The sequence below is a fragment of the Tyto alba genome, unplaced genomic scaffold (assembly GCF_018691265.1).
Source record: "Tyto alba isolate M040663 unplaced genomic scaffold, T.alba_DEE_v4.0 Super-Scaffold_23, whole genome shotgun sequence".
NCBI classification, from domain to species: Eukaryota; Metazoa; Chordata; class Aves; order Strigiformes; family Tytonidae; genus Tyto; species Tyto alba.
In genome coordinates, this window is record NW_024881297.1 from 11,116,504 (window position 1) to 11,143,634 (window position 27,131).

At 42.7% G+C, this 27,131-nt stretch overlaps 1 protein-coding gene across 4 annotated transcripts in view; it reads right to left on the bottom strand.

The window, feature by feature from the left end:
- The window catches only part of GAB1 (GRB2 associated binding protein 1), a 102,582-nt gene extending 86,488 nt beyond the window's left edge, over positions 1-16,094 (bottom strand). Inside the window, exon 1 of one of the 4 annotated variants that reach the window (XM_042796527.1) lies at positions 15,311-16,094. In XM_042796527.1, coding sequence (XP_042652461.1) covers positions 15,311-15,382 — 72 coding nt within the window. In that variant the 5' untranslated portion in view covers positions 15,383-16,094. The remainder of the gene's footprint in view (positions 1-15,310) is intronic. The other 3 variants (XM_042796529.1, XM_042796526.1, XM_042796528.1) reach the window with 3 other exon arrangements.
- Between the last annotated feature and the right edge of the window lie 11,037 nt (positions 16,095-27,131).

A 27,131-nucleotide genomic window follows, 5' to 3' on the forward strand; every position in this document is an offset into this window, starting at 1 on the left:
GTGAGATCAGAAGGAAAACAAAAAAAAATCAGAAAACCCCCCAAAAAACTAAAAAACCCCAAAACCCTACCACCTTTTAGTAGAGACATGAGTCAAGTTACCAGAGTAGCAGGGTAGAGTGTAACGAGGCTAAATACAAGAGCTCGAGAATGAGTTATTGATTGTTTCTAAAGTGAATAAAGATGAAAGGGAAAAAAATACAAAGAATGAATGAACTATTGACACAAGATTCAGCCTGGAAAAGGTCACTTGTAGGCCTCTGCAGACATCTCTCGAAGTCACAAAGGAAGACCGAACCAGGCATAAGCCAAGGCTTCCCAAACACAGAGATATACCAGTAGATAGTTTTCTGGGAAGGCTCTTGGCTCTGAGTTTTGCTCCCACCTCCCTCTTACAGATGACCTTCTGGGCTTACTGCAAGGCGTATTTATTCACCCAGGTTTTTGCCTGAAGGATACAGGGATGGCTGTGAAGATTTTCCTACTAGGAAGGCAAAGAGATATCTTTTGTTTGTGCGTCACTAATTTCTAAGCCGTTTAAATTGTTTTAATTACTACATACACACCAAGAGGTTATGGTAAAAGCTGAAAAATATACACTGTGCTTTAGTATATTTTGAATATATACTTATTTTGACATTGAAGTAAGTTTTACCACACTTAATAGAATTTCAACACATTCTTTCAAACCATTTCATTAACAACACTTAATTCTTAATACTGAACTCTAACAAACTTAGAAGACTCTCTCATTTTGTCTTTTCACGTAAGATAATAGATGACTAACAAGAGCTAGGGTTCAAGTAGTATGTCCTTGTTATCACATACAATAATTACCTGAAACAAATTTTATGAATTATGCTATTGAAACCTTAAAGATTGGTTGAGTTCTGCCTAAACTTCACAATATGCCCTCAGGCAAGCCTCTGAAATTATCCTCATAAACCAAAAGCTACAATCCTGCAGTTGCATCTGGGGACCTTCTTCCACAGATGAATAAGAAGTTTTTTGAATGCTACTGGGGAATAACTGACATTCAGAAGAACTACAGTTAATGGCCTCAGCGAACTTTCTTCCAATCAGTCTCTTTTTATCTACATAGCCAGTAGTCTTGGGATCTGCTAAAAAAAAAAATAATTAATCATTGTGGGACGCTACACTTCTTCATGAAAAGCCAAGATTAACACATTGAGTCAACAACTTCTATTTTGAAATAGTTTAATTCTCTAAGGAGATGACTGCTTTCCCCAAATGATGCAGACGTGTCTGCTGCTGTCTGGGCCAATTCAGAGGCTTGTTATTCACTACTTGGTTGATTTCAAAATCAGACTACCCCTTCAGAAAGTTGCAGAGACTATGACATCACATTTATGATAATTTATTGCACAATTACAGTGGCTACATCCCTGGATTTTATTTCGTGGGAAAGCATGTTTCTACTACAGTCTCAACCATTTTCTTGGCTTACGCCTGCTCACAGAGTTACAAGTTTTGGTATAAAGCTTAGCAAGATTTTTTTCATAACACTATAAAGGTGTTTTATAGCAACTTAAGGCTGTGTAGTCCAATTGCCTAGAGAAATATCTGCACTTTAAATTGAGACTTACTGGAATTTCACAAGCAGCTTACAAAAGCACTGCTTAACTATTTGCTAAAAATCAGACAACCCTCCACCAGATTTTACTTTAATACTACTTATGTCTTCTTAAAGAAACAAAAAGCCCAGCGTCCTTGGAGGATGCAAGATTGTCATCGCCTTATATGAATGGCAATAATGCAACCACTGGAACATAATTTAATAACCTCAAGTTCAAATGAAAAGATTTGCACACCATTGTGATTTTTATTGACAAGAACTGATAAGATAGTACTGCGGAACATTACAAGACAACTTAAAGTAATGCAAATGATTGAAAAATTAGGTTTCATTATACTTTGGTCCACGTTATCTTCATTCTAACCAGAAATACATTATATTACAAGCTTAAATTAAAAGGCAATAGTAGACAGGTCCTGTAATATATAATTACAGGACCCAACCCTTATATTTTTGCTTCTGATTCAGCAAAACTTTCACCATACAGTGCACAAAGAACACAAAAGTATTTTCTATGTTACTTAATACAACATTTATTTGAATATGTACAATTTGTTTCAAGAATTCCAAAATGCATGTTACAAACAAATGAAAAGTATTTTCATGTAGTTGTTTCCACATTCAGTTCCCACACCGTACAGTGTTAAGAAATAGGCTGCCATCATTTTAGACTAGATTATAATATAAAGAGGACACTGTCTTCTATCACACTTCTTCCTTCCCAATTCCCTAGCATTGTTCGTTACATAAATTGCACCTCCGAGAAAATTACTTTTATACTCCAAATACAGAAAAACTAATTTCAACCCCAACCATAGGAATCAGTAACTCCTCCCATATTGTATAAAGAAATGTAAATTCTTTTATTACACACAGGCAAACAGTATAAGTAGGTGACGATGACAGAAAGAGTACCCAAGCCATTCACAACTTCCACTATCAGCTACCAGGTCCAAAATCACTCAAACTTATTTCTGAAGAACTCCATCCTTTTCCTTAGTGACCGGATGAGAACAAATGGCACAAAGGAAAAGGCCCATGCCCCTGTGCATATGCAACCTCAGCTGGGAGAAACTGGAACATGAGGCATTCCTATGGCATGTAACAGCAGGGTTCTTCTGCTTCAACTGTCTTCCCTGAAATTGGTATTAAACTAGGCTAGAGTAATATTCTGTTGCTTTGTTTTACTGGCACAACTTGCCAAATTCTATTTTTTTTTTTAATCATCTCATAGAGAATATGATTCCCATGCTAAATGCAACACAGTCAAAAACCAAGGTAAGTTGTAACTGTTGAAAAGGCAGCGCGCTCTCTCTCTCTTTTACAAGAACACGCAATTAAGAAGTCAATATAACAGGGTGTTCTTACCTCATCTAGTCTGTCCTAGATACATCTGATTTATTTTCACCTTCTTCCCATCTTAGTAGGAGGAATCAGAGAAGTAAGTGAGGATGCACAGATGGATGGGAAGGTACAAATGCAAAGATCCAAGAACAAGGACTGGATCTTTCCTCTGCTGTCTCCATTTACCAAGTTAAGTCCATTTAACAGTTCCACATGTAGTTGCAGTGTAGGACCTGTCGTGTTCAGTACACTGCGAGGCTGGTTTATCACGATTCAAGAAGAATTTTCCCCATGAGGGACAGAAACCAGCAAAGAGCAAGTGCATCAGAGGAGGTGGGGAGCTCACCCACGGGTGACACCCCGTGGGTGCTAGCTGTGTCTTCTGTGCATCATTCTGGAGTCACAGTCAATTCAAAAATAAAATGAGTGATTGTCAAGGCTTAGAAATAAGAGTAACAATAGGAAAAGTGAGGATGACACTTATTTTGCAGCTTTTACGACTATGGCCTAAGAGGTCCAGCAGGCTGGTGGAGACAAACCACACACCCCAAAGTGCCCTGTGTTATCTGCTTCCCTTGCAGTGAAAGAACCCAAACCACGAGCAAAGCCCTAACGTCAGGCCAGGCAGTGCTTATCACAAGCGACTGGTTAAATGGCAGACACCACGTATCTCAGCAGAGTACCTACACACAGGTATGAGAGAGGAGTAAAGAGGCAACACCAACAGCAGGAAGCCTTGAGGCAACCCAGCTGCTACTAACTTCAGAAGCTCATAACCCACCATTTATACTCTGTTTTTACTATTTGCTGCCATTCACCTGCTTGTCCTGATCAGCCAAGCAGCTACATCAGTTTAGAAGATTGGAAAGACACAGAAATCAGCTGGCCACAGAAGTGTGCAGTAAGCAACTTATCCAACCTGTACACAAGCAAATTAGTTTCCCAAGCACATTGCCAGAGGGACCCCCCCACCTTCATAAATACAATTTCAACTTTTGGAAAGGTGCCATGAGTAAAACGTTTGTTTACTGCAGGCAGGAAGAGCTACCTATGATTCAGACATTAGGAAGTGACAGGAAGGACTAAATTATGCAATTTAAAACTAGGAAAATAAACACAAAATAGTCGCAATGGGAGGAAGGAGGAGCAGGAAAGGACATGAGAGACATAAGTTTTGGATCTTCTCTCACTTGTGCAGGGCTAAAGCTATCACTGCAGCAGGAGGCCCCCATCGGATTTCTTCACCTTTTAACCCTCATCCTAGAGCCCACAGCCAGGGACTTTCCTCCTCAGCACTGAGTAAGAAACATCTGTCCAGTCTCCCAGTTGGAAAGGACAGATCACGGCCGTCTTTATACCCTGTTTTGTTTAAGCAGACGGAGATTTCAGAGGAACACTCCGTCTGCCCTCCCCTTAAACAACAGCTACCAGAAGCAAAGGATGGAAAAGGCAGACAGAAAGAATGCTCATTTTCCAGCCAGCTAATGGAGGTAGGGACATATTTCAGCTCTGTCAGATGCGGGTTGCAGATTGACAGGAAAACCTTTTCCTGTAAGCAGAAAGCAGGAGAAACACCCCGATGGGAATAGCGCTGCCTTCCCAACCGTTGTTGGAAGCAATCGAGCATCTCAGCAGTGTTGCTTACAAGTTTGCACCTCCCCTCCGCAGTTTGTTGTATCGACCCTCAGCAGTACAGATGTAGCAAAAGTTTTAAGTTTGTTAAATTGCAGTAACAGTCTGCATAATCAGTGTGCCCTTTCCAAGGCTAAAACAGTGAGCAAGAAGAGTATAGTCACAGTCAGTTACAGCCGCACTGTAAGAAAACGCCACCAAGAACACTATCAAATTTATGTAATGATGATGGTGCCTCCCTTAACGCAATCAGTAAAGATCTTCCTGCCACTCTTTATAAATCAGACAATAAATTCCTGATCTCTTTCCCCCCCACCCCAGAGCTATAGAGATTCACAGCCAGGGCCAGCAGGCTAAGGAAAAATGCAAAGGAGTGTGAATTAACTTTGCACTGAAGTACATACCATAGCAGAAAACTCTGTAGTTACCTGTCCCAGGACAAAATTACGCTGGGATGAAACCAATTTATACTAATGGGTCATTTGAATGTTACTCTTCACTTTTTATCTTCCCCCTGCCCCATTTCTCCCTTCTACTCCCCAAAACTTCAGAAAGGAAAGACCAGGTTTTATCTTAGTACTGACTGACTCCTGAGTGCTTAAGTGTGTTCTGTCTGCTGACAGACCTTTAGTAGTAAAGAGTAACAAATTATTTTTCACAGTGCTGACAAGCTTATGCAATTTACCTTCATTTGAACACAAAGACAACTGTATTAGCTAGGTCATAACTAAGAGCATGACATGACCTCAGCTTTGAGCTTTAAGGGCATTACTTCACACTCAGTAACAAGTCATTAGACTGCAGAACTTATCCACATAGCACGGTGCAAATAATTTCAGCGATAATTGTGTAGAAACGGTAAACGGGAATGCATTAGAACATGAAAGATTCAGGAAAATAAACTTACTGTTACAGCTTATACCTACTCTTGCACTTCTTAAAAGCTATCTCCCTTAGCAACAAGGAAAGACTTTGCAGACAAAAAGTTTATTTAATGCCACCATGAGAACATCACCTAGTATAAAATGTAACTGAAAGAAACATGCCTTAAATGAACAGCACCACAAGAAATCAAGGGATTGTATAAACAAGATATATTCAAAAGTGATACATTTTTGTCAGTTTGTAGCCTAAATCTCAAATCAAGTTCATATAGAGCACTACTTTCTAGGAAAGCAGAATTGCCAGATTAGATCACATCCGTAGCCCACCTCTGACACTTCCCACATACCAGCAGAACTAGGAAAAGACTGGTTCGCATAGGTGAACCAAAGGAACCACCTACAACATGACATTTTAGAGGTCTCCTCTTACCACACCACAGACCTCCAAGCACTCACAGTTACAGCCGGGTGGTTCTCTCCAAGCCCCCTGGAATCTCCTGCATTCCCAACATGGACACCACATGGCAGAGCTCTCTACTGCCTAACTTGTCCTGAGAAATGCCAGCCTCTTCTGTTTCAAACTGCACTCCACACCCTCCCCTTTTCCCCCACCTCTCCCCTTTTTTTAAATAAAATTAAACTATGCAAAGACTAATTGCCAATTGACCTCAAATCCATGCATTACTTTGACATCCCCTCTCTTAGTTGTTTCTTGATAAAGAGAACACAATACCAATCCTTACAATAACCACTAGGAGCACCAGATAAATTATCCCCACCACCTCTTTCCTAATACACTCTGTACTCTCCGGTGTTTGCTGGGAAGGGGCAGACTTGCCGTCAGTATTTCACTAAATTTTTATGGATCACAAACATTTATAGGCTTTTTTTAAAAAATCATAACTGTTTGCTAGATTCTGTAAATGGACTTTAGAGTTCATCACGATCAACAACTGCTCACATGCTCTACACAGACTGGCTTCAAAAAGCAGTCTTTCCAAAGCATCAATCCTCCCCTGCACCATCCCAAACCCAGGCGCCGCTTCTTTACTACATCTGATCCCGCTTAAGAATTTACATGGAAACACAAACGTCAGAAAACTGTAAAAGAAACATGCATTAAGTGCGAATGGGAACATTTGTCTAGTACATTATGTGACTCAGTGCGGTTATTCTTCATACAAAAGGAAAACGACAAACTGACACGTTATTTTCAAAATTGCTTCTTTACTTAATAAATGGGTATCATTCCATCTTGATACTTAAAATCAATCTTTCATCTGATATCATGTGTGTATTTGCCCTTTTAATAACTCTCCTAAACGGACTACAATTCTTGTGTGTTGATTGCATCAAAGGTCTATTTGAAGGCAGGAGTATTAACTGTGTTTGAATAGCTTCCTGTATTCTTATTCCATAACCCAAATCTAATCCTGCTAACTCCTACTGTCAGCAATAAACACCTACAGAAGGTTTATTTTGTTTTTAAATCCCAAGCCCCAGACAACATAGAAAAATAAACCAAAGTGTCTCTACTTTTGTGTTGTTTTTCTTTTCTTCCTTTTCTTTTGAGGCAGAAACACTGAAGAGCCTGGCGGTAGCTCTAACCCGAGAGACAGGAACGTGCTGGCCTGCACCACTGAAACCCATCGCATTCCTCCTGGGGTGGAGGCAGGCTTACCCCGGAGGAAGGCAGGCAGCAGATCTGCCATCACCCTGCCCCAAGGCTGGCGGTGCTGGAAAGTGGGTGGGGAAGCAGATTTAGTGCGTGACAGCCACCATCTCCCACTGCCACGAAGGGTTTTATCTGGCCTTGTTTTCACTGACAAGTGGCAGGACAACCCACACGTGACCAGCGAGCTGGCCGGAAAACGGGCAAAGAGACAAGGTGGCTTTTCTCCTGCTAGGCAAGGTCACCCCAACACCCTGCTGCAGTCCCCCGCCACCGGGCACAGCCACCAGCCTTGCCTGCACACAGCCCGGTACAGAGGTTCCTCGCCTGAGCTAGCCAGCATGTGGCAGAAGACAAAAACTACCTCCTTTTTAAAAGCAGAGAAAGCAAAGCTTTCTTCTGGCTTCCTAGAAATTCTCATAAAAAGAACAAGCACAGCCCCTGAAAAAAGCATCATTTTTTTTAAAAGCACACCACCAATAAATTGCTGTACAAAACAAAAACAAGCAAAACCTTTTCCTTTAATTCAGTTCTTCACGTAGGGCCTAAATTCAGCTGTCCAGAATTGACAAGCTAGTATACTAACTTGGCACAGTCTTCTAGCAGAAAAATCACCTCTTTTTCACATTATGTTTTTACACAAAGTTATTTGTACTATTATATACAATAATACACAGGTTATATGGACATAACTGCCTGACTTTTTTTAATTACATGTTGTTATACCACCAGTTCCAAGAAAGGCAACTATCATGCTGTCATTTACCCTAAATAACTGCCATTTACCTGAAAACAAACAAACAAAAAAACCAAACAAAATACCAAAACCAAACAAAAACATGTCACCATAACCTCAGGAAGTTTAATCCTAAAGTTGTAATTTTGGTGCATAAAATGCAGTGAAATATATTCCTTCTCCTCAGTTAAAAAAAAAAAAAAAAGCTAGAGAGTTCAAGAGTTAATTCAATCTCTTTCCTCTTACAGAAAGTTACCTTATAAACATCCCCCTACCAGATACTGCTAAGGAGACAGTCAGATACTACATAACGTAAGATCGTAAGATTATTTTTCACAACTAAAAGCCATGTGGTATGTTCCAAAGATCCTCAAGAGTTAATCATGAAAAACAAAACTTCTATCAACAGCTGGAAGCAAGACCAAACACAAGCACAAAAAAATAGACTACATAACCTTTTATTGGAAGTCAGTTTGGGGTTTAGGTTTTTTTGGTTTTTGAGTTTTTCTTTTTTTTTAAAAAAGATCAGAAATAAAACTAGCATATCGCACTGAGCAATATTTACAAAGCTAACACTATCTGTAGAACTATGAACACTTTCCCTGAAGTAAACAAGCCAGGGAATTCATAAAAGAACTGTAATAGCCTAATCAAGAATTGATAAAGCAGAAATTGAGAATAAACAATACTTTGGTTTCAGACTGGAGATGGCAGAATCCCACCTCTCTACCCTTCCCCCCCCTCCAAAAAAAAAAAAGGAAGAAAAAATGTAGTACTGCCTTAGCAGTACTTGCTTGTACATATTAGGAGCTGAATTCATCTGAGAGTCCCTAACACAGCAGCAAATTACATTGGACTAACAATATTCACCTGCACACAAGACATACCTGCCTTGACAAGATTATCCCTTTCTGTCTGATCTTTCTGCCTACCTTGCTCAAGTAATTTGCATGACATAAGGTCTGTCCCTCCTAATGAAATACTGCAATTAAATTTCAACAGTTGAAATTGCTTCTATTGGCAATAAAATGATTAGTCATTGAAGCATGGAAAATTTTAAGTTCATTTTGAAAAGTCTGAAGAATTCTGTCACTGCCACACTACAACAGAAGATGGGATGAAAAAAATAAGGAGGCATATTTGGTTTATATTTATTTGCTCTACATCAAAACAAAACTTGCACTTCACCAGGTGTACTCCTCCTCTTGATTTAAGAAAATATTTCACCCAGTACAGTTTGGTGACAACTATTTTTAGACTAGAAGGGTGATAGAAAGGCTAAAGAGGTATGAGATACCCAAGCCAGACCCATCTACAATACACCAAATTACTCTTTCCCTTTAAATTACTGCATTTTGAATCACTAATGCTCCTTTTACTTATTGACAAGGCTTCTGTCAAAGCCATGATCCAAATTTACTGGGAAATAAATGTGTTCTAAATGTCCATAAGAGATTATATTTGATTCTAATAATCCGATCCAAAAGTTATGTCAAAAAAATGACAAAAAAAAAAAAAAAATCCATGCTTCAGAAGTGTCCAAACCATCATTCCAAGACTTAAAATTCAAAGAGAGAGAAAAGTACACTGGAAACTGTGTACTGTCTGTCACTTGCCTCTCTCATAATAAGGGATAATATCAATAATACCAAAAAAAGATGAATGAAAATGAAAGGATTATTTCTCATCTGAAAGATTGACTTGGTCAATGAAAGGCCTCCAAATTTGATGCTCCTCATTTTGAGAGTCAAGGCCTATATTTAAAAAAAAAAAAAAAAAAAAAAGCTAAACTGCCCAATAAAAACATTATTTTCTCAATATATCCAATTCACATTTCACACAGCTGCTCTGGGCTTACGATTAAGAGGCATGCAAAACAAGGTCATCTGCGCATAATTGGAAGTTAAATTCATGATATTTCATTATTTCCTCTGGTTAGTACATATGTTGCTTATACCGAATGTTCAATGCTGCAAGGCTTTGTGCATACATGGAGGAGCAGCCACTACACAGCATCAAGGAAGTGGGAGACATTAATTTGTTTTTCCACTTCCTCGCCCTGTTCCCTGTTAGTTCTTCATTGAATTGTAATCCCCTGTGATTAGCTACACTGAATCTTATTAACACACCCACCAAAAGACAGAAGCACAGTGAAACGGTATCCATGAGCTGCTATAAATCCAACTGAGAATGATCTTCACCATCACAAACAGTCCGAATTCAACCAGTTCCTCACCTCTCAGCTATTATGGTCCCAAATTAAGGTTTACTATTTAACAGCTGCTAGGAAATATTATTCACATCCAGAAACATCTTCAGAATATCTGGCTAATTTCGTAAATCCACTGGTTCACCTGCACTTCAAGAGGAACGGGGTAATTTCTATTAGTCGAGTCTCTGGTTTTTTTTTATCTACACCAAGAAAAAAAGTGCTCAAGCAGTTCAGGTACTCTCTGACCATCCGAGCTCAGAAACATTTAAATTAACAGTGTACGTCAGTGTGGTATACTACATGAAAATTAGAAAAAGTAGCGGAAGATCGTTATCTTACTTAGTACCTGTATATTAAACTTCTTAATCTGTTTTATATCCTGTTGACTGCTCTTACCCTCTGAAACCATCCACTGGTAGTTAATTCAGAGCGTACACTATAGGTCAAGCACTAACAGTGCTGTAGCTTTGGCAGCAAAGTCAACACCAGCTGCTAATGCCCTGTCAAAGATGATATATACTTGTACGATGAGTTCCACGTTCCTCAAGTGAGACTTACAGCAAGCTCAGGGGGTAGGCATACACCCAAAGTCATACCCGAGATCATTTCAGCATCTTCAGCTGGCACACAAAACAATGCAACTTCCTTCTATAATCAAGAAAAACAATATGTTTAGTCATGCTTTCAAATTCATGGTTTGGGGTTTACTAACCCATGTTTAAAAAATATCAGAAGTCAAAATACTGGTTACTGAACAGTGCGCAGCAGAAGGGAAGGGACAGACCTCCTTCCAGAAGGAAAGGTTTCTGCACGAACACCGATTCCCGCAAGGTCTTCAGCAACTCCTGGAGGATCACAGGCACAAGCAAGTTCAGAAAACTGAGTGTAAGCAAGTAACATTGTGTGACATCTTATCTGTCTTGAGTTAACTTGACACAGCTCTACAGGAACATCACTGAATGATGGCAAACAAGCTCTTTTTTTTTTTTTTTTCTGTAAACCAACTGGCTTCTTGAATTTGCTCACTATGCTGATGCAAGATCACAAAAAAGCTTTAACACAAACAGGTGCCTTCCAGAAAAGGGCTTTTGTCAGGCACTGCAGCTTTTACCAGATTACAACTATTCTGCTGAATAAAACATTTCTTAACACCATTACATATCTTAGCACATTTAAGTATTACTCAAGACAGAAGAGGCACCTATGTGATTAGTGCCAAAGAGCAACTGCCAAACAAAACCACAGTAAAGTATTCTACTTCTATTACTTTTGTACCTCTACTGTCTGAGCCTACAGTTCAAACGTCAATAACTAATTTAATAGTCTGGCACTTTTTTAGTCACCATCTACAACTGAGAACATTAGAATAGGTAAGAGGATGCTATATATAACCTTGTCTGAATTGTACCTCTGCCCCTTATGTGCTGGAGAGATCAAGCCTACTTCTCATTTTTAAACTCTCTGGTTTTAAATAATTAAATGCACAATCAGTAGGAACAATCAAACAACCACAAGATTTTTGGTAGTAATTACATCAAAATGAAGGATTCCTAATTCACTTTCATCTTATGAAGTCTCACAAGTACTATGGGTAGCCTATCAGATACAGAAAAATCTGAACCAACTTACCCAAAAAAGGGTTTTCTCCTTCACCAATATAGTTTATGCAAGATGTTTTTGATGAGTTTTACCTTTTGTCAAATAAAATCTATTACACTCTAAGTGGGACATGTTAGAATACTGAGAATTATTACATCAGTAGACTTTCTACAAACTAGTTCCATGAACTGACCACCAATGCCAAAATCCTGATTTTAAGCACAACCAGTTGACATACTGAGCCCTAACTATCCCCCGGATGAGAGCACAGTAGCTCGAGGAGAGAATTTAGAAGACTTATTCCCATTCCCTCAAGCTTTTCTCCCTTGCTTTACCAAGGACAGCTGTGTTTAAATATCTGGTGGTTTCTCAGCATAATGGCAGTAAAAAAAACCTCCTCTATGCTGCTACCACAAAGAATCAGCTATTTTAACTGGCACATGCACAGCAGAACTGCAATGTAGGAGAAAACCACGAAGCCAAGGTTTCCTATCACTTTTTAAAGGACAGACTGGGGGGAAGGGGCTATTTAAATTATTTTTTAAAATAAGAGGACCAGAACAGAAAGTTTATGTCCTCACCTTAACCTACTACACATTTTCAAAGTTGAAGGCAACAGAACAAGTGAGGAAAGAAAACAATACAGAGGGTGGCAGAAGCTGTGAAATTTAGCAGTCCTCCATCCCTCCACACAAACAAGTTCCTTCATGTACTCGTGCAATCACAGCATAGGCAGCGGAGTCCCGTGCAGGATTTAGCCCCAGCTCCTTTCCTATTCTCCTCTACTAAATCCTCATCTCGGAACCCCAGCTGATACCAAAAGTTACTTGTATTTTCCCCAGAGATCTGCTGCTGGAAACAACCAGTCTATTCCAGCAAATGAACTGTTCTGAATACCAGCTCCAGGGAACCAACAACAGGTGCCAATGGTTATCAGAAAGTCACTTCCATACCAAAAATGCATGAATGAAGTGAAAAAGGGATTCCTTTTAAGGGGGGGAAGATATCCAGACATTAAGGCATACATTCAAGGAAATCTGATTCTTCCACCTGCAGGACAGTTATTGGGTTTTCTTCTTTTTTTAGGCTCAAAATTATTATAAGCTAGGTTTAATACCGTGTCCAACTGTTTCAAACTAAAAATTGGAATCCCTGTGAAACATATGTCCACATACTAGCTTCAAAGTGCTCCTTTTCACCCTTCCTAAGAACTGAAACCATATTTAACTGCAATTTCAGACTTTTTATCTCCCTTCCCAGATGGTAACCTGGGTTTGCCCCAATACTTGCATGCAAAAAGTAATAGAGCGTGAAGTTACAATTTTCCATATATATATGTAAAAAGTATGCGTTGCAGAAAAACAGTTTCCTATTGAAATCACTTTCCCATCTCTTTGTCTGGTGCAGCCTCTTGAAATATCACCAGTATGAAATGCAGCTTTAAAAACCACAGCTCTTCTGTGCTTTCGTCTTAGCATAGAATTACAGAGAGCATAAGCCAACACTTCAATCACTGCACTCAGCTAAAGTTCATCGTCTCAAGTACGTCACCTTTTTGTTTGCTTGATGATGGCGATCATGATGTCAAGGTCACTTTTAGGTCTTTGAAGTGATTGTGAACCTTCAGCCTACAACTGATCGGGCACTACAGACACGCAGGAGGAGTTTTACTTTTAAGTCCTTCATTAAATGGTAAGTTTCTTTTATAGAAGCAGAAAACAGCCTAAAACAACGTGTAGGATTTAAACTTACGACCTCATGGCCTACAGTGCACGAAGATGCTAAACCAAGTCATGCTCATACAAGCTTGCCATAATATCACTCCGATACTCTGCCTCCTCAAAAAAGCTGATCCCCCTTTCAAGTGAAAGCTAAGGAATTCTTTAGGATGGGGAACCACTTGACCAACACTGTAGGCAGGGTTTTCCCCTGAAAGGTTCTGATGTTATTCTAGTATGGAAGTGGAGCTATAAATACACTGATGGGACAGTTATGTGGAAAAAACCTAGCATATTTACAGACTGATTTATGGTATCGATTTAGGACGGCAAACTCTTGATTCCTACTCTGTCCATTAACAGACAGCATAACTGTGCATGCTTTAAAGTTGGAGTGGGAAATTTATTCAAACTTTGAAAACATTAATATGGTTCTTAATTGCTACACAAGGGTAAAGCGGCATCCTGTGAATACAGACATACACACACGAGGATCAGACAAAAATACAGCCTGTGTCCAATTCTGCTGGGAAGCACAGCCCTGCCAGGACCCATCTGGATGTTCTCTTTGCAAGTCTGATCCCGTGTCCTTCGCACGAACAGGGGTTTTGCCATTGGGAACCAGAGAACGGGCCATCCCAAGTATTTATTTATTTTTTAATATAAAAAGGGTCTCGTTTCACCGATTTCCTGGCATTTAAAAACCCATCCGTAACAGCAACAGCTCTTCGACAAGTGGTTGTTAATTGTGAACAGATGAAAACACGGTCACATTAAGACCCTCATTCACAGATTCTTAAAAGGATCTGAAGGGTTGGCTGCTTCAAAAATAATAAAAAAAGTAGAAAAATAAAGCACTGATAACTGCGAAGGCCATTTCTACTTAAGTACCATCTAGCTGGCTAAATGAAGATTAAAAAGTAAAAATAATTAAATATATAAATAAAAAGCAGGCCCAACGTTTTGCACCGGTTACACAGACGCCGTGAAGCTGAGGGGAAAGAGCTCAGCAGAGATGGCTCCTGGCACCCCCCCAATTCCTCCGCCGTGACCCGCCAGCCCCGAGGAGCCCCCGGCCCACGGCAGCTCCTGTCACGGAATCCGCCCGCTCAGCAAACGCGCTCCATTTTCCTGCGAACTCGGTGTCAGCCCCGCTCCCAGCCCCTGCCAGCGCGTTCACTCCCCAGCAGGCTGAACTTCGCGTAGGAAAAAGGCACTTTTCGTGCAACTCCCTCGTCCCCGCTTTGCCCCGATGCAGAGGGCTCCGGTCCCAAGGGCACAGGGCCCCCCCCCCCCGCCCGCCCGGCCCCAACGGGGAGGGCTCCCGGGGCATCCCCGGCTGCTCTCCCGCCAGGAGCCGGCTCCGGCCCGCTGCACCGGGGCGAGTTAGGGGGGGAACCCCCCCCCACCACCACCACCACTTCGATCGGGCACCAGCACCGCCACGGCAAGTGTTTACGTTTAAAAATACATATATAACGAGCCCGGAGCCAAAGGGAAGACGGAAAAACTCCGCCCCCCGCTCCCCCCCCCCCCCCCCCCCCCGACTCCCTCAAAAAGGCGATAAAAGCAAGGCAGAAATATCTGACCGTTCCGCGCATTTTAAATTTAGAAAAAAAAAAAAAAAAAAAAAAAAAAAAGACACACACAGAGGAAAAAAATAAGGGCAAATTTAAAAAAAAAAAAAAAAAAAAAAAAGGGTTCGGGAAGTCCTGCGGGACGTTCGGAGCAGCAGTCCCGGCCGAAACGGGGAGAGGGCGGCTCGTCCGGCGGGCCCGGCCGTGAGGGAGGGCGCGGGGAGGCCGGGGCGGGCCGGGCGGGAGCGGGGAGCCCCGCCGGGGGAGAAGCGGGGAAGGGGGAAGGAGGGAGCGCGGACCGCGGGTGGGAGAGGGGTGGGGTGGGGGGGAATACACTCACGTAGCGCTTCAACTTCTTCTCCGGTGGGGACTTTCGGAGCCAGCCCGAGCAGACCACCTCCCCGCCGCTCATGGCTGGGCCGCCTGCCCGCCGGGGCAGTCCTCCTCCTCCTCCTCCTCTTTTCTTTCTCCTCCGGCAGCGGCGGCGGCCGGGCCGGGCCGAGGGAGCCCCGAGACGCGGCGCCCGCTCCGGCCTCCCGGGGCTGCGGGGCGAGGGCAGGAGGGGAGGGGACGGGGGAGCGGGAGGGGTGTGTGTGTGTGTGTGTCTGTGTGTCTGTCTGTCTCTCACGCACAACAACCAGCCGGAGCGGAGCGGGGCTGAAGCGGGAGGTTCCCCCCCCCTTTCCTCCTCCTTCTCCTCGCCGCCACCGAGTCACACGAACATCGGGAAAGACGACAGGGGCGGCCGCCGCCCCGCCGCAACTTCGGCTCCGCCGTCCCAGGGCAGGATCCAGCCGCCGCCCCGCGTCGGTGGCACCGCCCCCCCCCCCCCCCCCCCCCCCCCCTTTTCCCCGCACCGCCGGGACCCTCCCGCTGGGGAAGGGCCGCGGAGGGCTTCCCCTCCCCTCGCCCCGCCGACGGGCCGAGCTTAGCGCCGGCCGCCGCGGCTGCCCGGGCTCGCTCCTTCCCCTTCCTCCTCCCCCTGCGCCGGGAGGAGGGGATCGGCCAGCGCTCCCGCCTTCACCTCCGGGCGGGGGGGGGGAAACGGCCGCGGCTGGCTCTAGCCCCGGGGGCTGGGGCCAGCGTCCTCTCCCTCCCGGCGAGCGTGGGAGGGGTTTACCCTTGGTATTTCACGGCGCCGTGTGTTTCCCCATCCCACTTTTCCCCACAGCGCCGGGCCACCCCACAAGGGCGGTGGGACCTCCCCATCCCGCCCCAGCGCCGCCCCGAGCGGAGCAGCCACGGCGCAGCACCCGCACCCCCCCCAACCCCTCCCCGAAACTCCGCCGGAGCCTTTTCAAACAACAAGGGCCGGGAGGGAGGAGGGAAGGGAGGGGACGGCTTCTCCCAGCGGGATCCTGGGAGCTGTAGTCGGCGGGGACTGCGGCGGCGCGGGGGGACGGGCCCGCCGGTTGCCGGCGGAAGGGAAAAGGGGGTGAGGGACGGACCCAGACCCGCCGCCCCAAACCCACTCGGCGGGGAGAAGGAGGCGGGCGGGGGGAAGGTCGGCTTCATCTCGGTCCCGAAGGACGGGGCGGCGAAGCGGTTTGAATACGGGATATGAAAACCGCGGCTGAAATGGTGATTCTTTGAGACCCACCGGCAAAATTAGAGATGTGGGGACAACGAAAACAAAACAAAAAGCCCTACAGAATCAGAATTTAAAACAACTTGGCAAAAGTAACCTCTTAGCGAACCTGAAACAGCCTCAGCATAAAAAAAAAAAAAAAAAAAAAAAAAAGTAAAAAGTTGGGATGTGAGCGCGGACAGGCGAAACTCCGGCAGAGCTGCGGTCCCGCCCGGAGCCAGACCCCGGCCCGGGGAATCATCCCAAGGGTTTTAAATCATCACCGGGGAAGCGTCCCAAGGGTTTTAAACCTCGCCTGGAACAAGCAGCGCCCACCCGCGTGGGTGCGCCCCACGCCGCAGGCACCCCCACCCCGAGCCCCGCCCCGCCCCCGCCCCGTTCCCAACTGACAGCCCACCCCCCCAAAAAATCAAATTTCAACTGTTCCTGCCTGCTTACTGTGATGATGATATTATTATTGTTGTTGTTGTTGTTGTTGTTGTTACTGTTGTTGTTGTTGTTGTTGTTGTTGTTGTTGTTATTATTATTATTATTATTATTATTATTATTATTATTATTATTATTATTATTATTATTATTATTATTATTGAAGTGGCGTGTCGGTGGGCTGCGAGGCTGGCTGTGCTTCCCTGGGAAAGAGGGGCTTTGCAGCGCCAGTGCCTTTTCTCACCCCCTCTTTTTCCTCCGGGCTGAGGGCTGGGTGGTGAGCCCCTTGGGGAAAGCCTACCTGGTCTGTCTGCACACAGAAAAATACCCTCAAAGTAAACAAAACAAAACAAGCAAACAAACAAAAAAGGAAAGTGATATGCAAGGCAACCTAAACAGTATTCAGTTAAAAGGGAAAGACCAAACTCATTTAACATCTTCACTGTTGGTGATGTCTGCCAGAAAAGATCTCCAAATAAATACTTGTATTGTATTTATTTGGTTTTTTTTTGTTTTGTTTTCTTTTGTTTTATTAATTTTTATTTTATTTTATCTTTACAGATTACTTAACTGCAGGCTTCTGGCACGAGGCCGCTGTGGTGGTTGTTGGCCCCGGTGCTCTTCCACTGCAGAGAAATAGTCCCCCTAGTGTGCCATTGCCGTGTGATGCGGCGGTTCATCAAGGTATATTGCATTAAAAAGTTACAAAGCAGAGGCTCTGGGATTTTAACAGAATCATTTGCAGAAATAACAGGAAAAAACAAAAGTGAAAGCCCAAAGACATTAAAATCAGCGCATCAATTTCACCATAAATCTTTTCACAATAATTGTGACAGGTAAATCACTGTTAAGCACTAAAAGAAAGATCACCAAAGAAGATATTTTGCCAAAAGCATTAAAAAAAACCCAACCCAACCAAACCTGTGTATGTTGGCCTTTATCAATATTAAAAGTGCACAAATCCTACAATCCAAACCATCCTCACGTACATTTCTGCACATCATCATTTCAGCTGCACAAGTGGGACTACTGGAAAGAGTAAAAAAGTGGTTTCATGTGTGCAGTTGGTAATCATGAACTCAAATTGTACTGGTAGGTTTAGATTTCAAGCTGGGTTTCAGTATAGCTCTTTTGTTTAGACCACTAATGCCCATTGTTCAAGAACATCAACATTTGAGATTATCCAAGTGTCAGGTAAGACCACAAAAGTTTCCAGTTTTGCTTAGAAACCTGGAGACAATTTAATATTGTCAGAGCAAGAACATGTAGAATCAGTGTGAACATACTAAAAATGCCATTGGCATTAGGGTGTTGTAGCATGATCCAGTGATTCATTTAAATCCCATTAATTAACCCGTGTCTTGAGGGCTAATCAAAGAAAGCCAGAGTCTTTTGGCTTAAGCAAACTCTATGGAGGCACTAACCAAACAAGTTACCTGGTCCAAAGACACAAAATTGTCCCTGAGGTCAAATTTCGAAACATTACATTTGTATTTTAAAACACACTGAAACCAGTGTTAGCCCGGAGTCCGTCATTAGTTTTCATATATTTGTCATATATTTGTTTGTCAATTCATTTGCTTGTAAATATCTATCCAGAGACAAATTCTGTGTGTGGGTTTCATCCCTGTCATATACTGATAAATAGTAGGTTAGGGAAAAGGAGTTAATATCAAGGATAGTGATAAATAAGAAGTAATAAAACCCGCTTTTTAGACCATACCTTGTTGTTTAGGCTAATCACAAGCTCCAACAATGGGCATAAAAAATATTTATTGGATAGCTGAATTGAAGAAAATATAGTACAACAAAGAAAGATTTCCAAATGACTAGTTAAGATGTTGTCTGATGGACTGCTCCCTTTCTAGTACAGGTGGTAGATCTCCTTTTCTGCTCTCAACCGTTTGAGTTACCTGTTCACAGTTCCGCCGGCACTTTCATTAATCATTTCAAGAGAGGGCTGCATGTAGCTGTACCTCTCTTCCCAAGAACATTAATACCGTGGATTTCTGTGTATAACCAGCAATGCTCTGCAGTTCATAATTTAGATACCCTGCATGAGGGTAAACTGATGCAATTCAGAACACTCATGAAATGCATAAATAGCACGCTATTTAGGTTTGACTCTTCACATCTGTGTATTTACATCTGTAAAACTGTCTATGGAGAGAGGTTAGCGGGCACAACTGAAATACTTACGCCAGCCAGTTTCTCCATGTAGAAAAATCCTTACCCTTGGCCAGCTTAGGCTAGGGCATAATTTCCTGAAATTAGGATAAAAGTCGCAAAGACCTCTGTCAATAACGAATGTTTCAGCTAGTTTGTCTGCTACAGTTTTGTTCTGAAAGTTTAAGCAACATTAAGTGTGCTCCATTTTGAAATTCTCCTGCAGCTTGGCTTGTGCTTGGAAATACCAAATACCCCTTGAGGCAGTCACTGCTTGTGGGGCGGCTGCAACCCAATGGCAGGACACGACCACCCTTGCCCCTCACTTTGTCCTTGCAGGTTATTTCTGTACAAGCATGCTGTTACGCAAGAAGCCCAGAGGATAAAGGTCCTTTGAGCTCAATTAATTGCACTATGGAGGTCTTCCATGTCTCTGTATAGGGCCAATCCTGGAGGAAAAAGGATTTTCTTTGCCTTTCCAGTGTCTTAGTGATGGCCTAAAAAGCTGCAGAGCCCTCATTGTGCCAACCAGGATCAGTCTTGCTCTTTTGCTTTGCAGACAGTCGGTGCTCATGAGGAGTTGCCACCTTGTTTTCCAAAACAGGTTCCCTTGCTTTAGACCCTCTTTTTGTTTTGTTTTGTTTTGTTTTGTTTTTTTACTAGCAGCAAGAAAACAATCAACAGCCCTCAGCCGTTTTGCAGCCAGTTGGGTTACAGAGGGGGTTTTCCCCCATTTTTAGAAAGCAAGCTGCTGGTGGCCACGAAGAGGACGTGCCCAGCAGAGCAGCGGGAGAAGGGAGCTCAGAAGGGATCCGTCCTTGCCACCTGCAGCGCCGAAACCGCTTCAGACCCGGCTCCCGCACCATTTCGGAATCCCGCAGCAGCCACTGCCGTCCAAAACAGGGCCCGTTTTGTGGTCAGGTATCGCGACGCAGCACACAAATCGCGACATGAAATGCGCTTCGGCGGGCAGGCTGGCGGCCGCACGCGCGGTCACGGTGCCTGTGCCACCTTCCAGCCGGCTGCGCCCGAGCCCGGGGTTCCTCCGTTACCACCTCCCTCCCACGAGCACGTGCAAGACGCCTGGATTCCCCCGTGGACTTTGTGTTCTCTCACGGGTGCGTTCTGAAGTGTTTTAAATAGGTTCTCCAAAATTTTGGAGGAGACTGTTCGTGTATCTCACCAGATAAAGTAGGTCATGTGGAAATCCGTTTGCCGCTGGTTTGTCTGCCAAGCCGCCTTGACAAAGAAAACAGGAGCTGATAGAAGAGGAGATTAAATTCATATGGGTTTGATTTTAAGAATAAAAATGATGCTAATTTCCCATGCAAATAGCTTAGAAATTCTGGACTCATGTAATGAGACAGCGCTCGCTACAGCTCCCAACTCTGTATTACAGTATGAAAACCTACGTGTTCCTCTCCAGTTTCACACTGCAGTCAGTCAGCTGTAGCTCCTGACAGTGATCCCTAAGCTCTTCTATGCCCTCCGCTTGCATGTGAAAACAAAATTTCTTCTTATGACACAAGAGACTTACCACTCTAATAAAAGACCTAATAAAAATTAATTTAATAAAAAATTTTGCATGTCAAATCCGAAACAGCTTTAGGTATTTTTGCAAGAGTGAATCAGTGCAAAAAAGACAGGCTCTTTTAAGCTTGAAAAAACCTGCATTTAGACATTAGTTTTCATGTCAGATATTTTTCTTCTGATTTCAAAATTATTCCCAGGTAAATTAATCTACAGAGTTATTTTGGTCAGTTTGTGGATGACGTTATCTACTGTTTCTTTCAGATTGTAGTTATTTAGATTACTTGGCAAAGAGATTGAGGGCAGTAATACAAAACAGACGCAATTAAATGAGATGACTGTCCACACACTTTAGGGTTGCTTACTGGCTGTTAAGCTACCTCTTGTCTCTTTTCTATTATTCCTTTTAATATTGATGTAAACAAACAAAGGCGAGGGTATACTGCAGAACTCATACAAAAAAGGATCAGTTTTCAGTTCTGCATTGGTGTAATAAATTGAGATTTCCTTTGTGATTTTTGTAGAAAACTCTCCTTCCCACTTCTGGAATGGAAATTCACTGGTAAATGTTTGTCCTCTGTTTTTTTGCCAGGGGATCGGTTGACTACCTTATTGCATGAAAGGGAATTTCCCTTTTCTTTCTAGACTAGGCAAGAAAGAAGGAGCAGGCTGGCTGGTTGGTCAGCCATGCAGAAACTTCCTCAGGTCTGTGCTGTTCAAAAATTAATCAGCTAGATTTTTCCTCCATAATGACAATACCTTTGTACCTATCTTCGTGTAGTGAAAATGTGTGGACTTTTTCTAACCTAGGAAGCATTTTACAAGTTCAGCACAATGGAAACTTAATAGTTCAGACACGATTGGTTTGGTCTTGTAATAGAAATAAGTATTACTGTATAGATCACCATGTTTTCATTAAAAGAATTAATGCATGATCATATAAGAGACCGATACTCCAATGCTATGCACAGTCAAGAAAGCATCACCCAAGCTGTTTGGTAGAGCGCTGTTTGCCCTCCAAAAATGCCAAGTGGAAGATGTATTGAACACCTTCCAAAAGATAAATTTATTGCAATGTAGAATACTGGAGAGCAAGTAAAGGCTAAGAGGCAGCAAATATGAGGACACTGCAGGCTGGTGGTTTCTGTTACAGCATAAAAAAGCAAGCTCATATCAGAGAATATTTTGATTAAAGAGCCTTTTCATACAATACAATAATTTCAGTAATTCAGCTTATAATACACGTGTAAGTTACCTCGACTGGGTACTCTGCTTTTTCTTACTTTTCTTTGTTTGAATCTCCACACTTAATCAGTTCCTTGCAACTGGCATTTTGAAAATGAAGTAGGGAAATCAAAAGATAACCTAGGAGTATCTGAAGAAAGAAGGAAAAATGTCTGAATGCCAGGCAGGGTTAAGATGTGTTTATCTGAAGCTCCTCTCTCCTCCTAACAGATTAATCCAAGAGCTATGCTGCACTGCTCCAAAATTTAAATTATTAAGATATTTTAAACCAAAAATTAAAGTCACCACATGTCTTGGAATATCTTTTATACCCAGTGGTAACATACTGTCAAACCCAGGGAAATTAGGCAGTAAAACCAAAAGATGCTTTTGAGGAGAGATCCATCTAATGAATGCACAAATGGCTCTGAACATTGGAAAGATAGGACCTACCACCACAAAACAGAGATGACGGCAAGAAGGTGCCTTTCTAACGTGTCCTCAGATGACAGGGTGACACATTATAGCCCAAACTCACATTGTTTGGGACCTGGTACTTCACAGAAGAATTAGCACCACTGCAAATTATCTCCTCTGCAGACTTCAGGATGCCTCCATCAGAAATGCTTAGCCCTCATTCTATGCAGTTGCTTTTCAGACAGACACATTTATCTTTTATCTTACTGGAAGAATAAGAAATGCAAGCCTTTCACAACACTAACACTTTCTGCTAGAGTAAGGGCAGTTTCAGGCATAATCTCGACACTTGTCTGCAGCCTCAGCTGAAGGGGAGTCCTACTACGTTAAGCCAACTAGCCATGCAAGTCATCTAGGCTGGGAATCATCTCTCTGTTGTCACCTACACTGTGGTGGTTTGCATATGCACTATTCATCTATGCCTTCTCTACAGTCACTGGTGAGATAAAGGCAACTAGGACATATTTCATCTCTTCCAAACACAGCTGTCTAAATTGATTAGGTGAACTGTGTTCCCGAAGTGCTTGTTTATCTCCATTGACTATAAAAAAGAGTCTAGACAACTAGCTCAGAGGTACACAGCCATGCTTGTGACATGTAAAGTTCAGTAAGATGAAACCTTAGCACACGAGTGAGAAGAGCAACCATATTCTCAGATGTAAATGCCAGCCCTAAATGGGAATTTTTAAAATTTATTTATTTCAGTAGAGTGTTTTTGAGTATTTTGAAAATTCTCAGCCTATATCAATACCAGGAATAGGAGGTCTAATAAAATTGCAAACTGGATTAAAAGATCTGAGAGCCAGAGTCAAACACTTAGGGCTGAAGACAGGACAGTCTTGTCTAGGCAGAGCACACAGGAGAGATGTAGTCTTTCTGTAGTTATTTATAAAATCTTTAGTGCTTTGGCTTGAGTCTTTCAGAGCCTGAAGTTAAGGAGATTTAAATGTCTTTCTAGCGTTATTATTAATTTATCAATCTCAACCATATCTAAGATCACTATAGCATTTAAAATCCTCATAATACCAAACAGGAAGGTATACCTCTTTTCTGCCCTTCCAAAGAGGGGAACATGGATTTTTTTTCTTTGCAAGATTTTCAGTGTTTGTCGGGCCACACCTGGAATACTGTGTTCAGTTTTGGTCCCCGCTACACAAAAAAGATGTGGACAGGCTGGAGAGGGTCCAGAGGCAGGCCACAAAGGTGATCAAGGGATTGGGAAGCCTGCTGTATGGAGAAAGGCTGAGAGAATTGGGTTTATTCAGCCTTGAGAAGAGAAGGCTTAGGGGAGACCTTATCACCATGTTTCAGTATTTAAAAGGTGGCTACAAAGAAGATGAGGACTCCCTTTGTACAAGGAGTCACATGGAAAAGATATGGCGCAATGGGTACAAGTTACTCCTGGTGACATTCCAATTGGATATAAGAGGAATATTTTTCACAATGAGAACAATCAGTTGTGAATAATCTCCCCAGGGAAGTGGTGGATTCCCCAATATTGGACACTTTTAAGATTCAGCTGGACGGGGTGCTGGGCCATCTTATCTAGACCGTGCTTCTGCCGAGAAAGGTCGGACCAGATGATCCTTGAGGTCCCTTCCAACCTGGGATTCTGTGATTCATTATTTTATTTTGTTTTATTTTAAGAGTTTTCACACTGCACTCAGGCTCCATCAGAACAATCGCTTCCATAGATCTTAACTTTTTCACGCTCAATCTGATCTTTTCTGACAAGAATTGTTATCTTGTAAGGAGTGCACCATAGTGGAGCAAAGCAGACTGACTCAGCTAAGCGAGTGGAACATACTATATTGCCTGAGCTTCGATTACATCTTCCAAATGCTTCTGCACTACTCAATCCAGAAAGAAAAAATCATATTGGAGCTGGCAGGTTAGAGAACGTGTGGTGCCACTGTCAGGGGAAAGAGAAATGCCTGGCCCTAAGGTCACACAGTGTCCGAGACAACTTAAACACATGTAAGAGAAACAGGATGGCTGGAGGACAGTGGAGTCATAGCTGCTTTTTCAGGATATCTCAGGCTAAGGGGAAGGAAGGACAATTACATGTAATTTTAAAAGAAGCATCAATAATCAGGTTCACAATGTAGGGAGATTGTTGCTTTTCTCTTGCATTATTTCCAGTACTTCTGGAGGACAGTCAGAGCTGTCAGTAATACACAGTGAGATGAATCTGAGGGATACTGGAGAGAAAAGTCTGAGACGGGTATGGAGTCATTCTTGCCAACACTGCAAAATTCAGATGAAATCTGAAGAGCTCAGTAAAAGTCAGTATGATAAAAACTCTTTCTCCTTGCCACAAAATGAAGCCTTTGGCATTTTTCAGTGGAGCTGGACTGTTAAGAGGCTTTGTCCCTTCTGCAGCTCCTCAGACGTGTAACAGAAATGCCACACTCCCATCCAGGCACAAACAAATATTTTAATTAAAAAAAATAAATCAATGATGGGAAACATAATTTCTAAATTACAGGTGAAGAGATAGAATGTTCTACTTGTATTTAAAAGCAAAAATTGAAGTTTCCTAAAAATTTCTGTTTATTCTCCTATCTCTATCCTTCCACCTGCTGCTCTCTCCTTGAGGGTAACAATATCCCAGTTCACTGACTAGGCCACTACCTTGTCCACAAGGTCATCCAAGGTAGTAAGAAATAAAACTGTTGCTTACTTGAGCAGCCACACAACTCCAATATTGATATGTGAACAGTCACCATGAAAAATTCACTAGCATGCCACAGTTTGCAAAAAACGCAAATAAAACTGTTCACAGGAAACTTATGATCAGGTGAAAGAGCTACATTTGACCCCAAAATAAATATTTTCTACTTATTGATTCGTCTACCTGTATTGGAGACTATTACATCATATTTTAAAGGATTTATTGTCACTATTTTTTCTATAGTATAAATCTTGTGCTCATCTGTAAGCTGTTCATATCTACTCTGGGATTTCGCAGACAGATAGCTCTTTGTGGTTTTTGAGATGTAAGCCTTTGGTAAAGGGTTTGGAATCTCAGGAACAAAATATTTGGGTTTATAGATTATTATGGCATAGCTGGTATGGCATCTTGAATCGGTTGCTTCATTTGCTGCATGCTGAAATCTGTTCCAGAACAGTAACTGTGGCAGGCAGTCATGGGCATTGCTGCCAGCCAGTATCTGTTACACAAATACTACAGGGAAAAGGCACTCCGCTGGGGTTCATCCTAGGGACGTTGGTGTAGGCCTCAGGTATCACTATGTGCAGTGAGCATTTCACAAAGTGTTCCTCTGGTGCTTTTTTCCTGAGGGAATAATAAAACTTTTAGAGTTTTGAAGTTAAAAAAACAGTTTAAATAATAATTTTGCTAAGTAGTGATTAACAGTTGTTTTTTTTTTAAAGGGTAGCACCTACTAGAATTCTCTTTAAAAATGTTCGGTTTTTTTAATGCTTCTTCTTCCCAGTGTTTTTAGATTGCTTGAAAGCTTCCTCTGGATATTCCTGTTCCTCTGGAAGCTGGATGTATTGTCAGTGTTTCCTTTGTATGTGGAAGAAATAGGTGATCCAAACCAAATCCTGATGCAAAACAGAGAAGGATGCAAACAGAAAAAACATGGGGTAAACTGTGGTTAACTGACCTCCTCAGAGTGTGGGAAGATGGAGGGAAGTGGGGGGCTGCTGTGACCTGATCAAACAGTGGAAACCAGCAGCTCGGGACTGGCCTGCAGGTAACCGGTGTTTTTAGCCAGACTCACAGCAAGTCAACCCTGCCCGTGCCAGGTTCTACACCGCTAGCAGAGACTGGCAGCAAATAAAAGCAGGTAACATGGCCAGACATTATTGAATTACTTCTTTGGTTTAATCAGAATGATTCCTCCAATGTGCTGCTGCTTGACACTTTAGGCAGAAGGAGAGAAGGAAGAAATAGCTCTTTTTGACACATTAGCGCCCCAAAAGGGGGAAGCTTATCCATAAAGGAGAACAGCTCACCCACAACCCCATATGCAATATGTTGTACCGAACATAAAGATCTAAGACCACCATTGCACTCTACCCAGCGGGTAACTTCACAGGCAGTGTATCTGTTTGTCTGGCAAAGCACTGACTTTTTCTTCTTCAGAAAGTGTATTGATGACGAAAACTCACTGTTATGCTTGTTGCTTCTTAATATTTCTAATGTGTTGATTTCCTTCTTTATATTTCCAGCGTGTGGATTTTCTGTATAGAGGCAGCACAGGTCTTTTCAGTAACGCAGACAAACTCAAGATTTGCCTACCAACAGATGAGGACAAGAATGACTTAGACTGTCTTCATCCTCAGGAGCAGCAACCTCCAGGAGAGGTAGACTGTGTGCCCAGAAGAAGGATGGGTGGCTGGGAAGGTTCAGTGGGAAGTTTCAGGAGGCTGAGAAACATTACTGTGGACAGGAAGGGACTCTGTCTCTCCCCCCTGGCTATAAGACCTTTTCCCATCTCATTGGAGGCACTGAAACCCGAGGTAGAGGTCGAGGGAAACAAAACCCCAGTCCACTGATCAGGCCATCACCTTGTCCACAAAGTCTGGGTCACCCAGCATGGTAAGTAAAACTGTTGCTCACTTGATCAGCCACATGATTCCAGCAGGGAGTGTTGGAGAGGGTGCGTGACAGGGTGCTCACGACGCTGTGCCTTGGGCTGTGCCTTGGCAGGGCTGCGAAATGAGCGCGGCACCTCGGCTCACTCCCCTCTGGAGAGGAAGAGAGAGGTTTCACTCTCTT